The sequence below is a fragment of the Acinonyx jubatus genome, chromosome D3 (genome assembly GCF_027475565.1).
Source record: "Acinonyx jubatus isolate Ajub_Pintada_27869175 chromosome D3, VMU_Ajub_asm_v1.0, whole genome shotgun sequence".
Classification (NCBI taxonomy): Eukaryota; Metazoa; Chordata; class Mammalia; order Carnivora; family Felidae; genus Acinonyx; species Acinonyx jubatus.
The window spans coordinates 27394903-27409346 of NC_069392.1; the positions used below are offsets into that span (position 1 = coordinate 27394903).

The 14444-nt window shown below is 41.5% G+C and overlaps 1 protein-coding gene across 2 annotated transcripts in view; it reads right to left on the reverse strand.

The window, feature by feature from the left end:
- UBE2L3 (ubiquitin conjugating enzyme E2 L3) overlaps positions 1-14444 on the reverse strand; it is a 54246-nt gene that overhangs the window by 24828 nt on the left and 14974 nt on the right. Inside the window, exon 2 of one of the 2 annotated variants that reach the window (XM_027049712.2) lies at positions 14000-14095. The exons of the other annotated variant lie outside the window; for it this stretch is intronic. Coding sequence (XP_026905513.1) covers positions 14000-14095 — 96 coding nt within the window. The remainder of the gene's footprint in view (positions 1-13999; positions 14096-14444) is intronic. 2 annotated transcript variants of the gene reach the window in all.

Below are 14444 nucleotides of genomic sequence, written 5' to 3' on the forward strand. Positions count from 1 at the left end.
CACCCAGGCGACCCTAAGATTTTTAAGTAATCTTTATATTCAACATGGAACTTGAGCTTACAGCCCCAAGATCAAGAGTCGCATGCTCTACCAACTGAGCCAGCCAGGAGCCCCAATTATAACCCGTTTAAAGGAATAAAATAAATCAACAGAAACCACTGCTGAGGAAGTCTAAACACTGGGCTTACTACACAAAGAATTAAAATCAACAGTCTAAAACATGCTCAAAGAAGCAAAGGAAATAGCGGACAAAGAGCTAAATAAAACCAGGAAAATGATGTCTGAACAAAATGAGAATGCCAATAGACAGAAATTGTAAAAGGGAAACAAATTTTAAAGCTAAATAGCACAATAAGTGAAATGAAAACTTCAGTAGAGTAATTGGACAGTAGGTTTGAGTAAGCAGAAGGAAGACTAAGAAAGAATCACCTGAAGTTAGAAAAACTGAAATTATCCAGTCTGTGGACCAGAAAGAAAAAGGAATAAGGAAAAGTGAACAAAGCTTAGGGATATATGGGACACCATCAAGAAGACTAACATATACATTATGGGAGCCCCAGCAGGCTAGGAAAGAAAAAAGGGGCAGAAAGAATATTTGAAAAAATAATGAGCAAAAACTTCCCAAGTTCCATGAAAGATTAATCTACACATCCAAGAAGCTTAATGAACTCCAAGCAGAATCAACTCAGAGAGATCCATACCAAGACACATAGTCAAATCACCAAAGAGATAATCTTGAAAGCCATAAAAGACAAGTGATATGTCTGGATCTTCAGTAAGACAAACGGTTTCTCACCAGAAACCACAGAGGCCAGAAGGCAGTGGAATAACATATTCAAGGGGCTGAAAAGACCATCAGCAAAAACTATCCTCCAAAAATGAACGAGAAATTAAAATATTCCCAAATAAAAATTGAGAGGGGCACCTGGGTGGCTCAGTGTATTAAGCAACTGATTCTTGGTTTCGGCTCAGGTCACGATCTCATGAGTTTATGAGACTGAGCCCCTGACAGTGCGGACCCTGCTTGGGGTTCTCTCTCCCTCTCTGTTCTTCCCCTGCTCGCGCACATGCATTGTCTCTCTCCCTCTCTTTCTCTCTCGTGCTCTTTCAATCAATCAATCAATCAATAAACTTAAGAAAAAAACCCTGAATTATCACTTTCCCTAAAAGAAATACAAACAAGAACCCACCCTTCAAGCTAAATGAAAGGACAGTAACTTAAAGCCATATGAAGAAATAAAGAACAATAATAAATGTAACTACACAGAAAAATATAAAAGCTAATGTTATAGATTATTGCACTCTAGGTTTGTAGCTGCTCTTCCTGACAATAACAATATAAGAATGGGAGGTAATGGAGATGTATAGGAGCAAAGTGCTTGAATACTACTGAAATTAAGTTGATATTATTCAAACTAAGTTGTTAAAAGATTAAGATGTTAATTGCAATCCCCAAGGTAACCTCTAAGAAAATAGTAAGTATATATAAAGAAGGGAATCAAAACAGTATGAAAAATCAACTATATATATATATATTTATATATATATACACACATATATATATATATACACATTTATAGATCAACTATATATATATGCACATATATATATAGCCATATATATATTGCCATATACACATATATATATAATACTTAATAAAAGAGATTGGGACACCTGGGTGGCTCAGTCAGTTAAGCATATGACTCTTGATTTCAGCTCAGGTCATGATCTTGCAGCTCGTGGGTTCAAGGAAAACAAATTTTAAAGCTGAATAGCACAATAATGAAATGAAAACTTCAGTAGAGTAATTGGACCGCAGGTTTGAGCTTGCACACTGGGCTCTGTGTGGACAGTGCAGTGCCTGCTTGGGATTCTTTTTTTCCTCGCTCTCTGCCCCTTCCCTGTTTGTGCACTCTCTTAATAATAATAATAATAGTAATAATAATAAATAAAAGACAAGAGATTGACAGAATGGATAAGAAAATGCAATTCATCTATATGCTGACTACAAGAGACTTGCTATACAAAGACATAAAGTTAAAAGATGCAAAAGATATTCCACGCAATTAATAACCAAAAGATGACTATATTATTATCAGACAAGACAGATTTTTTAAGTAAAAAGGATTATAACGAAGGATATTATATATTGATAAAGGCTCAATCCATCAAGAGGATACAAAAATTATAAACCTATAGATAACTAACAAACATAAACCAAAATACATGAAGCAAAAATTGACAGAGTGAAGGAAGAAATACAAGTTTTAAATAATATTTGGGGATTTCAGTATCCCATTTTCAATAACAGAACAACAGAAAAGATCAACAAGGAAATGGAATACTTGAACAACCAATTAGACCTAACATATACAGAACACTCCATCTAATAATAGCAGAATACACATTCTTCAAGTGCTTATGAAACATCTTCCACAATAATCCACGTTAGGCCACAAAATAAGTCTTTAAATAAATTTTGAAAGATTGAAATCACACAAAGTATCTTTTCTGGCCAGCATGGAATGCAACTAGAAGTCAAAAATGAAAGGAACACCAGAAAACTCACAAATATGTGGAAATTAAACATACTCTTTATTTTTTTAATGTTTGTTTATTTTTCAGAGAGAGATAGACTGAGACAGAGCATGAGCAGGGAGGTGCAGAGAGAGAGAGAGAGACACACACACACACACACACACACACACACACACACACACACAGAATCTGAAGCAGGCTCCAGGCTCTGAGCTGTCAGCACAGACCTCAATGCAGGGCTTGAACTCATGAACCACAAGATCATGACCTGAGCCAAAATTGGACACTTAACCAAACTGAGCCACCCAGGCACCCCCATACTCTTTTCTTTACATGTTTATTTATTTTGAGAAAGAGAGAGAGTGAGAGCACATACCTGCTCATGAGCAGGGAAGGGGCAGAGAGAGAGAGAGATAGGGAGGGAGGGAGAGAGAATCCCAAGCAGGCTCCAACACTGTGAGCAAGGAGCCTGGATGCAGGGCTTGATCTCACAAACCGTGAGATCATGAGCTAAGCTGAATCAAGAGTTGGACACTTAACTGACTGAGCCACCCAGACACCCAGAAAATTAAACATACATATATATATATATATTTATATGTATATATAAATTATTTTATATGTGTATATGTTATTTATTTTTTTTAAATGTTTAATGCTTATTTTTGAGAGAAAGAAGAGAGAGCACAAGCAGAGGGAGGGGCAGAGAGGGGAGCAGAGGATTTGAAGCAGGCTCTGAAGCAGGCTCAGAGCCATCAATGCAGAGCCCAACGTGAGGCTCAAACCCACGAGGCGGCAGATTATGACCTGAGCCAAAGTCAGATGCTCAACCAACTGAGCCACCCAGGTGTCCTGGAAATTAAACATAATTTTTTTTTTAATTTTTATTTTTGAGAGAGAGAGGGAGAGAGAGAGAGTGTGTGTGTGTGAGAGAGAGAGAGAGAAAGAGCGCGCGCGCGCGCGCGCACAAGAGGGGGAAGGGCAGAGAAAGAGTTGGGCAGAGAAAGGGGAACAGAGGATCCGAAGCTGGCTCTGCACTGACAAAAGCAAGCCTGATATAGGGCTCAAACTCCCGAACCACAAGATCATGACCTGAGGTGAAGTCAGACGTTCAACTGACTGAGCCACCCAGAAATTAAACATATTAAAAAAATGTTTATTTTCTTGACCCGGTCAAAGAAAAGTCACAAGGGAAATTAGAAAATACCTTGAGATGAATGAAATTTAAAGCACAACAAGTAAAAACTTACGGGATGCAGTGAAAATAGTGCTCAGAAGGAAATTTACAGCTATAAGAACAATAGAGAAAGATCTCAAATCAATAATCTAACTTGACATCTTAAGAAATGAGGAAAGGAAAGGAAGAGCAAACTAAACCCAAAGCCAGCAGAAAGAAGTTAATAACAACAATTACAGAAGAGATAAATAAAACAGAATAGAGGGGCGCCTGGGAGGCTCAGTTGGTTAAGTGTCTGACTTCGACTCAGGGCATGATCTCACAGCTCTTGAGTTCGAGCCCTGCGTCAGGCTTTGTGATGCCAGCTCAGAACCTGGAGCCTGCTTCGGATTCTGTGTCTCTGGCTCTCTTTGCCCCTCTGCCATTCACACTCTCTTTGTCGCTCTCAAAAATAAATAAACATTTTAAAAAATGTTCTAAAAAGTAGAAAAACAACAGAGAAAAATCAATGAAAGCAAAAGTTGGTTCTTTGAAAAGATCAATGAAAAACTGACAAACCTTTGCCTAGACTCAGGAAAAATCAGAAATTAAAGTGGAGACATCACTCCCAATTTTACAGAAATAACAAAGATTATATGAGAGTAATATAAACAATTGGGTACACCAACAAATTAGATAACTTAGATGAGATGGACAAACTCCTAGAAATAATCAATCTGCTAAGACTGAACCAAGAAGAATCTAACTAGATCTATAATGACTAAAGAGATTGAATCAGTAACCAAAAACCTCCCCTCAAGAGTGCTGAATCAGATGGTTTTACTGATGAATTGTACCAAATGTGTAACGAATTAGCACAGATCCTTCTATAACTCTCCCAAAGAGGAGTGAACACTTCGTAACTCATTCTATAAGGCCAGCATCAGCCTAACAGTGAAGCCAGACAAAGACACTACAAGAAATTTACAAAATCTTACGAATTTTAAGCCAAACTCCTCAACAAAACACTAGCAAACTGAATTCAGTAGCATATTAAAACGATTATTCACCATGACCATTTGGGATTTATCCTAGGAATGCAAGGATACCTAAATATACAAAAATCAATCAGTGTCATATACCACATTAATAGAATAAAGGAAAAAAAATCACAATCATCTCAAGTGATGCAGAAAAACCATTTGACAAAACTTAACACACTGTCATAATAAAAACGCTTTATAAACTAGGTCTTGAACTCAACAAAAGCTATATATAAAAAAGCTACAGCCAACATCATACTCAATGGTGAAAGTCTGAAAGTTTCTCCCCTAAAATCAGAAATAAAACATGGATGCTTGCTTTTATCACTTCTATTCAACAAAGTATTGGGGTCTCTAGCCAGGACAATTAGGCAAGAAGCAAAAGATATCCAAATTGAAATGGAAGATATAAAACTACCTTTATTCAAAGAGGACCTGATTTTATACATAGAAAACCCTAAAGATTCCACAAATACACACACAAGCTATTAGAACTAATAAATGAGGGTTGCTTAGGTGGCTCGGTTGGTTAAGCATCTGACTCTTGATTTCAGCTCAGGTCATGATCTTGTGGTTTGTGGGAGCAACCCCTGCTTCCACTGGAAGTTAATGCAGAGCCTGCTTGGAATTCTCCCTTCTTCCCTCTCTCTGCCCCTCCCCTGCTCACTGACATGCACACATACTCTCTCAAAATAAATAAATAATAATTTTTAAAAAATGAATTCAGCAAAACTGGAAGATACAAAAGCAACACAAAAATATCAGTTGTATTTCTATATACAATGAATAATCCAAAAAAGAAACTAACAAAACCATTCAAAATAACATTGTAAAGAATAAAATACCTAGAAACAAATTTAACCAAGGAGACTTAGTTACAGACTGAATGTGTTCCCTCTAAATTCATATACTGAAGCCCTAACCCCCAGTGTGACTATATTTGGGGTCAGCGAGCAATTAAAGTTACATGAGATCATAAGGTGGAGTCCTGATCCAATAGAGTTAACGTACAGTAGCTCTCCTTTATTCGCAGGGTATACTTTCTAAGACCCACAATGGATATCTGAAACCACAGATAGTACCAAATCCTATATATACTATGTTTTTTCCCCACACATACATACCTATGATAAAGTTTAATTTATAAATTAAGCACAGTAAGAGACTGACAATAAAAAAGTAGAACAATTATGACACTACATATATACTATAATACTATAAGAGTTATGTGAATGTGGTCTCTCTCAAAATATCTTATTGTACAGTACTCTTCTTCTGGTGATGATGTGAGACAATAAAATACCTACATGATGAGATGAAGTGAGGTAAGTGATGCAGGCATTATAATGTAGCATTAGGCTACTGTTGACCTAAAGATATGTCGGAAGGAAGATCATGTGCTTTGGGATCATGGTTGACTTTGGGTAACTGAAGCCACAGATTGGGGCGGGGAGGACCTACCTTACAAGAAAAGCACCAAAGAGCTTTTGCTCTCCCTGTCCATGAATCCAGGAAAGGCCATGTGAGCACACAGTAAGTAGGTAGCCATTAGCAAGCTAGGAAGAGTCCTCCCCAGAAACTAACCCTGTCAGACCTTGATCTAGGATATCTAGTCTCCAGAAATGTGAAAAAATTAATTTCTGTTGTTTAAGCCACCCAGTCTATGGTGTTTTGTTACAGCAGTCTGTGCTAATACAGAAGCATAAGACTTACACACTGAAAATTACAAAACACTGCTGAAAGAAATTAAAGGCCTAAATATACGAAAAGACATCCTGGGTTTACGGATTCGAATACTTAATATTCAGATGACAATACCACCCAAAGATTCAATGTGAACTCTACCAAAATCCCAAGATTTATTTCTGCAAAATGGAAAAACCCATCCTAAAATTCATATGGGATCTGAAGGAACCTTGAATAGCCAAAAAAATCTTGAAGACTAAAGGGGTGACCGGCTGGCTCAGTTGGTAGAGCATGGGACTCTTGACCTTGAGGTCATGAGTTTGAGCTACACATTATGGGTAGAGTTGAAGAAGGAAGGAAGGAAGGAAGGAAGGAAGGAAGGAAGGAAGGAAGGAAGGAAGGAAGGAAGGAAGGAGAGAGGGAGGGAGGGAGGGAGGGAGGGGGGGAGGGAGGGAGGGAGGGAGGGAAGGAAGGAAGGAAGGAAAGAAGGAAGGAAGGAAGGAAGGAAGGAAAAAAAGACCAAAGTTGGAGGATGGAGGACTCACACTTCCTATTTCAAAACTTACGACAAAGCTACAGTAACCAAAACAGTGTCTGGCAAAAAGACATACAGACCAACAGAACACAGCTGAGAGCTCAGGAATAAACCCTCACATGTATGTTCAACTGATTTTTGACAAAGATGCCAACCAAGATCAAAAGGCGGTGGGGGCTGGCTGGTTCAGTTGGTAGAGCATGAGGCTCTTGATCTCAGGGTTGTGAGTTCAAGCCCCACATTGGGTATAGAGCCTACTTAAACAAACAAATAAACAAACAAAAGGGGCACCTGGATGACTCAATCAGTTAAGTGTCCAACTCTTGGTTTCGGCTCAGGTCGTGATCTCATGGTTTGTGGGTTCAAGCCCCACGTTGTGCTCCATGCTGATAGCTGAGGACCTGTTTGGAATTCTCTCTTCCTCTATCTCTGCCCCTCCCCCATCACGAGTGTGGGTGCTCTTTCACTCTCTCTCTCAAAAATAGATAAACTTTGGGGGGGGGGGAACCAAGAAGACCTACATGACTTGGATTTCTTAAATATGAGCCCCAAAGCACAGGCAACAAAAGAAAAAAAGAGATAAAATGGACTTCATTAAAATTAAAAACTTTTGTTCAAAGGACACTATCCAACCGGAAACTAATGTTAACGCTGTGTATCAACTAGCAGTTGAATTAAAAAAGAGAGAGAGAGAGAGAAAGACACTCTCAAGAGTGTGAAAGGAAGGGCGCTTGGGTGGCTCAGTGGGTTAAGCATCCAACTTCGGCTCAGGTCATGATCCCATGGTTCATGAGTTCAAGCCTGGCATCTGGCTCTGTGCTGACAGCTTGGAGCCTAGAGCCTGCTTTGGATTCTGTGTCTCCCTCTCTCTCTGCCCCTCTCCCACTTGTGCTCTGTCTCTCTCTCTCAAAACTAAATATAAATTTTTTTAAAAGTGTGAAATGACAGTCCACAAAATGGGAGAAAATATTTGTAAATCATGTATCTGATAACAGTCTAATATCTAAAATGTATAAAGAATTCCTACAACTCAAAAACAAGGAGAAGACCAACACCCAACTAAAAATGTTTATGGCCACTTTATTCATAATTGCCAAAACCTAGAAGCAGACAAGATGCCCTTCAGTAGGTGAGCAGACAAACTGTGGTCCATCCAGACAGCAAAATATTACTCCATGCTAAAAAGGAGCTGTCAAGCCATGAAAAGACAAGGAGGAAACTTAAATGTACTGTATATTACTATAACTGAAAGAAGCCAGTCTGAAAAAGACTACACGCTGTATGATTACAAACAAATGCCATTCTGGAAAAGGCAAAAGTATGAAGACAAGAAAAAAATTAGTGGTTGCTGGGGTAGGGTGGTAGCAAGGGGAGAAGGGCAGGGAAGAATGTGTAAGTAGAACACAGAGGATTTCAGGACAGTGAAAATACTCTGTATGATACTGTAACAATGGATACATGCCATCATACATTTTCCCAAACTCACAGAACATACAGCACCTACAGTGAACACTAATGTAAACTATGAGCTTTAGGTGATGATGACGATGTCAGTTGTAGGCTCATCAATTTTAACAAATGTACCATTCTGGTAGGGAATGTCCATAATGGGGGAGGCTATGCATGCATGGGGCCAGGGAGATATGTAGGAAATCTCTATAGTCTTCTCTTAATTTTGCTGTGAAGCTAAAATTGCTCTTTAAAAAAAGAAAGGGCAAAGGCCTTGCTTGAATTAACAGAAATAAATATGTTACCCAAAGAACATATACAAATGGCCAATAAGCACATGAAAAGATGTTCAACATTCATAGTCACGAGGAAAAAGCAAATCAAAACCACAATGGAGGGGCGCCTGGGTGACTCAGTCACTTAAGCATCCAACTCTTGATCTCCTCTCAAGTCATGATCTCATGGTTTGTGGGACAGAGCCCCACATCAGGCGCCGAGATTAAGGCACTGACAGTGAGGAGTCTGCTAGAGATTCTCTCTCCCTCTCTCTCTGCCCCTCCCCCCACTCTCAAACAAAAAGATAAATTTTATGTTGTATATTTTACAATTTAAAAAAATGAAGCAAATTTTTTTTAATTTAAAAGAAACTTTCAAGAATTCTTGAATGAACAAAAAAACCCAGTATTTTTCCCAGAAACAAAGGACTGATATACAGAATTCGTACAATTCAAAGAAGCACACTAAAACTCCAAAAGATAACAGATTACAGAAATATAAATAAGAAAAACCTTCAACTACAATAACAAAATTAAAAATGCATTGGGGCGCCTGGGTGGCTCAGTCGGTTGAGCAGCCGACTTCGGCTCAGGTCATGATCTCGCAGTCCGTGAGTTCGAGCCCCGCGTCGGGCTCTGTGCTGACAGCTCAGAGACTGGAGCCTGTTTCAGATTCTGTGTCTCCCTCTCTCTGACCCTCCCCCGTTCATGCTCTGTCTCTCTCTGTCTCAAAAATAAATAAACGTTAAAAAAAAAAAAATTGTTTTTTAAAAAATGCTTGTTACTATGGTCTGAATGTTTGTATAGCCCCAAAATTCATATGTATAATATTTTTAAATTTTTTTAATGTTTGTTTTTGAGAGAGAGTCAGAGCAAGCAGGGGAGGGGCACAGAGAGAGGGAGACAGAATCCAAAGTAGGCTCCAGGCTCTGAGCTGTCAGCACAGAACTGGATGCAGGGCCAAACTCACGACCCGTGAGATCATGACCTGAGCCAAAATGGATGCTTAACCGACTGAGCCACCCAGGCGCCGGCCCAAAATTCATATATTGAAAACCTAGTGCCTAAGGTGATGGTCTTAGGAGGTGGGGCCTTTAGGAAATTATTAGGTCATTAGGGAAGAGCCCTCATGAATGGGATTAGTGCCTTATGAGAGGCTCCAGAAAGCTAGCTTGCTCCTTCTGCCATGTGAGGATGCAAGGGAAGTCTGTGACCAGGAACAAGGCTCTCACCAGACTGGCAGGCACTCTGATCTCCAACTCCCAGGCTTCAGAACTATGAGAAACAAATTTCTGTTGTTATAAACTAGATACAGAAAACTAAATTTTTTCAGATATTTAATTCTGTTGTCTGTTATTCTAAACTAACCAGCTCCTGGTTATGTAACAGTCTGAATGGGACCAAGACACAAATCCAATTGAGTACTTTTGCACCTATCAAATTGGCAACAATGATTTCTTTCTGTATGCTTGTTTCACAGGCTCTTTACTACATAACTGCCAAATAGTTTTGCAGGCAACCCCACAAAGGCTTTAATAATATAGAAGAGACTAAGCACTTCACGCACGAGCACTTACTGAACTTTTACAACAATCAGTGAGATGAAGTACTCCTTTTAGATGTAAGGATATTGGGACAAACTGATTAACTAACTTGCCAAAGATCCCCAAACCAGTTAGGGCAGGGCTGGGGTTCTCACCTGGGGCAATCGGACCCCACAGGCTGGTGCTGAAGTACTGCCATTCAGAACCCCTTTAATAACACCCAGCAACCTTCATGACATACAAAGGACATGTGCAGGCACTTTGCAGACAGTGGCCATGAGAATATAAATTGGCACAACCTTTCCAGGAGATAACTTGACGATACACAGGCTTATAGATATATATAATATAATCTTCCTTCTGGTCAGGCTGTATTTTAAAATCAAATCTAAAATAAACAGGGGCACCTGGGTGGCTTAGCTGGTTAAGCGTGTGACTTCAGCTCAGGTCATGATCTCACGGTTCATGACTTCAAGCCCCTCGTCCAGCTCTATGCTGACAGCTCATAGCCTGGAGCCTGCTTCAGATTCTATGTCTCCCTCTCTCTCTGCTCCTCCCCTGCTCCTTCTCTCTCTCTCTCTCTCTCTCTCTCTCTCTCTCTCTCTCTCTCTCAAAAATAAACACTAAACACAATTTTTTAATTAATGAAAATAAAAAATAAACAAAGATGCACACTAAGACTTTCACATAAAGTTGTTCTTGGGCAAATTATTTCACTTAAAAAACATTTTTTAAAATCCATTAACTTTTTAAAACTACACCCAATGTGGGGCTCAATCTCACAACCCTGAGAAAAGAGTTACACGCTCCACCGACTGAGCCAGCCAGGCACCCCTTTCAAGGATAAATTATTTTAAAACTGGAAAAACAACAATCCAAATGGCCAAAATCAAAGGAATGATTGAATAAATATATTATGGGATTTGTACAGTTATCAAAAATTATGTTCACAGAGTTTCAAGGCAATGACTAAATGATGAAAGTATGTAATAATTATGAAATTACCAAATGGTTCATTAAAAATTGCATGCCGGGGCGCCTGGGTGGCTCAGTCGGTTAAGTGTCTGACTTCGGCTCAGGTCATGATCTCACTGTTCGTGGGTTCAAGCCCCGCATCGGGCTCTGTGCTGACAGCTTGAAGCCTGGAGCCTGCTTCGGATTCTGTGTCTCCCTCTCTCTCTGCCCCTTCCCCGCTCATGCTCTGTCTCTCTCTGTCTCAAAAATAAATATTAAAAAAAAAAATTTTTTTTTAAGTGCATGTAAAAAGGTTGGGAGGAGTTGCTAATGGTTAAGAGTGAACATGTTCATTGGGTCAGAAATTCGAGAAGGCTCATCACCATACCTCCAGTTTCTAAAGGGCAGGTGCCCAAAACCTTACTGAATTTCTTTATGTTAGGCTTATGGGATTTTTTTTCTTCCTTAGACATTACCTCTGAATTTCAAATGAAAAAAAAAAAAAAACTACATAAAATTAAGCACTTAAGGGGAATAAGCCTGAAGTGCCATGGTAACAATGAAGTGTCTCGAGGTAGCACCACACCCGGTTCACTTTCCCTCTCTGGGGGGTCCAAGTCTGTCCTTGCTCTGAGCTGTAGCTAGGGACTATTTAACTAAGTAGGACCAGATCCTGTGGTCAAAGCATGCTTCTGGACTACTATGTCTTTATCAGCCTGGCTCTGCTTTCACCCCAGTTGGGTGGACCCCAGGTGAGTCTAGGTAGAAGACTCCCCAGCCCCTGTGGTGCAGGAACACCTGAGGCCCAGGTGTGGGGTATGACTGGGGGCCATGGAGGGGTTAATTGCCAAGAGCACCGTAACTGCTTCCTTGAAATGCTCCCCACACCAAGCCAGGAGCCCTGGGCAGTAATTGAAGGACACAAGAGAGGGGTGGGAAGAGGCAATGGAATGGGGAGAGAGTAGCTATGGCCTACTGTCTCTGGCACTAGCTTCCCCTAAATGAAAGGCAAGGCTTTGGCCTAGACACTCCCCAGAGCCTGGACTCAAGCACGCTACATTCCACCAGCCAGTCTCCACCTTGGGACTTATGAGACCACAGCTCGTTCCACAGGCTCCACCAAACATGACACCAGAGACAGGTCATATGGTCCTGGACATCCTTCCACTTAGCACCTAACAGTTCTCTACAGCAGACAAGCCCAGAGGTCACCGGCTGAACCTTCCCAGCCAGAGGCTCCTCCACCATCTATATACTGTGCCCTGAGCCCCACCATCGCCAAGCCTGGAGAAATCTAAAGGACTCATCCTCAAAGCCAGACTGGATACTCCCAGGTTTAAAATTTTTGAGTGTGTACTGAAATGCTACAAAAGCATATCTTTCCTTACTTATCCAAATGGTTATGAAAATAAAGCAGGAATCCAATATCTACTGTTGTGTCTCTTTTAAAAAGGCATGATCTGTAACCAGCATTAAGAAGAAAGTATCTACAGTAAGCATGTTCCATGTTCTCCTTTGGCAAAGTAGCCACTCTGCCCACAAGGAAAGAGTCTATACAATAGGGTAGGGCAGGGACAGGCACAGGAGAAGGGCCTGAGGCTCACAGGGAAAGTGGGGATGAAAAGAGGAAGCAGTAGAGGTAGAAGAACAGGAAGGAAGGGGGCACTCATGCAGAAGTCCCGGTTGGGAGCCAGGGAGACTAGAAGGCACACGGTGTCCAAGTAGGCTACGTCACAGACAGATGGTGTGGCTCTGGAGACAGGGCAGGAATAGAGGCAAGGACAGGACTCCTTCATGTACAGTAATAACCTAGTAAGCTATGATGCTGGAAGATGCAGGGACCCCAAGAAACAGCATGAGAGATGGGCAAGAGACTAAACAAGGTCCCTAAGAGCTCAGAGGAAGCAGCAGGAAGACAGGTGTAAATGGCGCAAGGTCACAGAACCAGGAGCTGGGACACCGCATGGGCTCCAAAGGCTGGGGAGGCAAGTGGGCTCTAGGGCTGTAGAGCCCGAGGAATGAGGACAAAGGGGAGCCCATGTGCTCAGTGTGAGGTGGTTCCAGGAGGGTGGGAGAAACTGGAACTACAAATTGGAGTTAGTACAGAAGGAGACTCGGGGGGTGAGGAGATGAAAAGATGGAAAAAGAGCAGACACTAAATCGAGAGGACAGTAAGGCCACAGGAAGGCCCTTGCCAGGAGCAAGCCTGAGCCTATCTGAAGGCAGAAGTCCATGAGGCAGGGGGAGCATGAGCTGTGGGGTTCAGACAGTGGAAGCAGAGGCCCCAGACAAGACACTGGGTGAGGGGACCAGGTGGGCTTGTTAGACAAAGGGATTTGAGACCAATGGCAGGCACATATTGGAGGGGACCAGGAATAAAGCCCCGAACGCAAGGGTCCAGAGGGTTAGACATCCAGATGCAAAACCAGGTGGGGAAGCAAAGAAAAGATCTAGATGGGAATGTCCGCCATCTCCTAAGAGAGGTCAGAGAAGGCAGCACTGTCTGGACAAATGGGACCAGACACAGAGAAGCCAGGGAAGACAGGAGCACAAACACACGCTCCTTTCCTGGGCCGATAACCAAAGAAGTGGAAAACTCGGGCCCCCCAGAATGTTAACAAAACCACTGCAAAGACAGGATTCTACTTAGGAACCCGAAGTTAGAGTCCCTGCCTTATTATACCCTAGAGTGACAGCCCGCCTCTGTGCCTCTGTTGGCTGCTTCACCTAAGAGCCTACTTGGGAGCAGAGAGGTAAGCCCGGCACACACATCACCTTGAAGAATAATCTGATAAGAAGTGGAAGTGTTCAATACTCACAGGAACAATAAGCCCTTGCCAAGTCAATAAATTAGCTTCATCAACCTGGATGTTACGGAAGTTTTTCATTCCACATTTGCGGATTTCTTCAAGCTCCTGTTGATTAACAAAGCATAAAGGGGTGTCAAACAGGGGAAAGCACCACACATTAAGATCCCTCCTGACTCCCTCAAATTAAACCAAGTGTCAACACCACCAATGACAAAATTTTAAAGTGTGGACTAGACCGCGCCCAGTCTGGTTAAGAGGCCCAGAGCCACAGCGGTCCCCTCAACCCTTGCCCCAGACCAAGACAAACCCCCACCTTGGTGACCCCATGGAACTCGGTGGGACAAATAACTGTCTTCTGCAGACACACTGCCTCCTCTTTGGGCTGGTCACCAGACCTTTGTTTAAACACCCTCGGACCCCTAGACAGGGCAGCCACGTGGCAGGGGCACAAGAA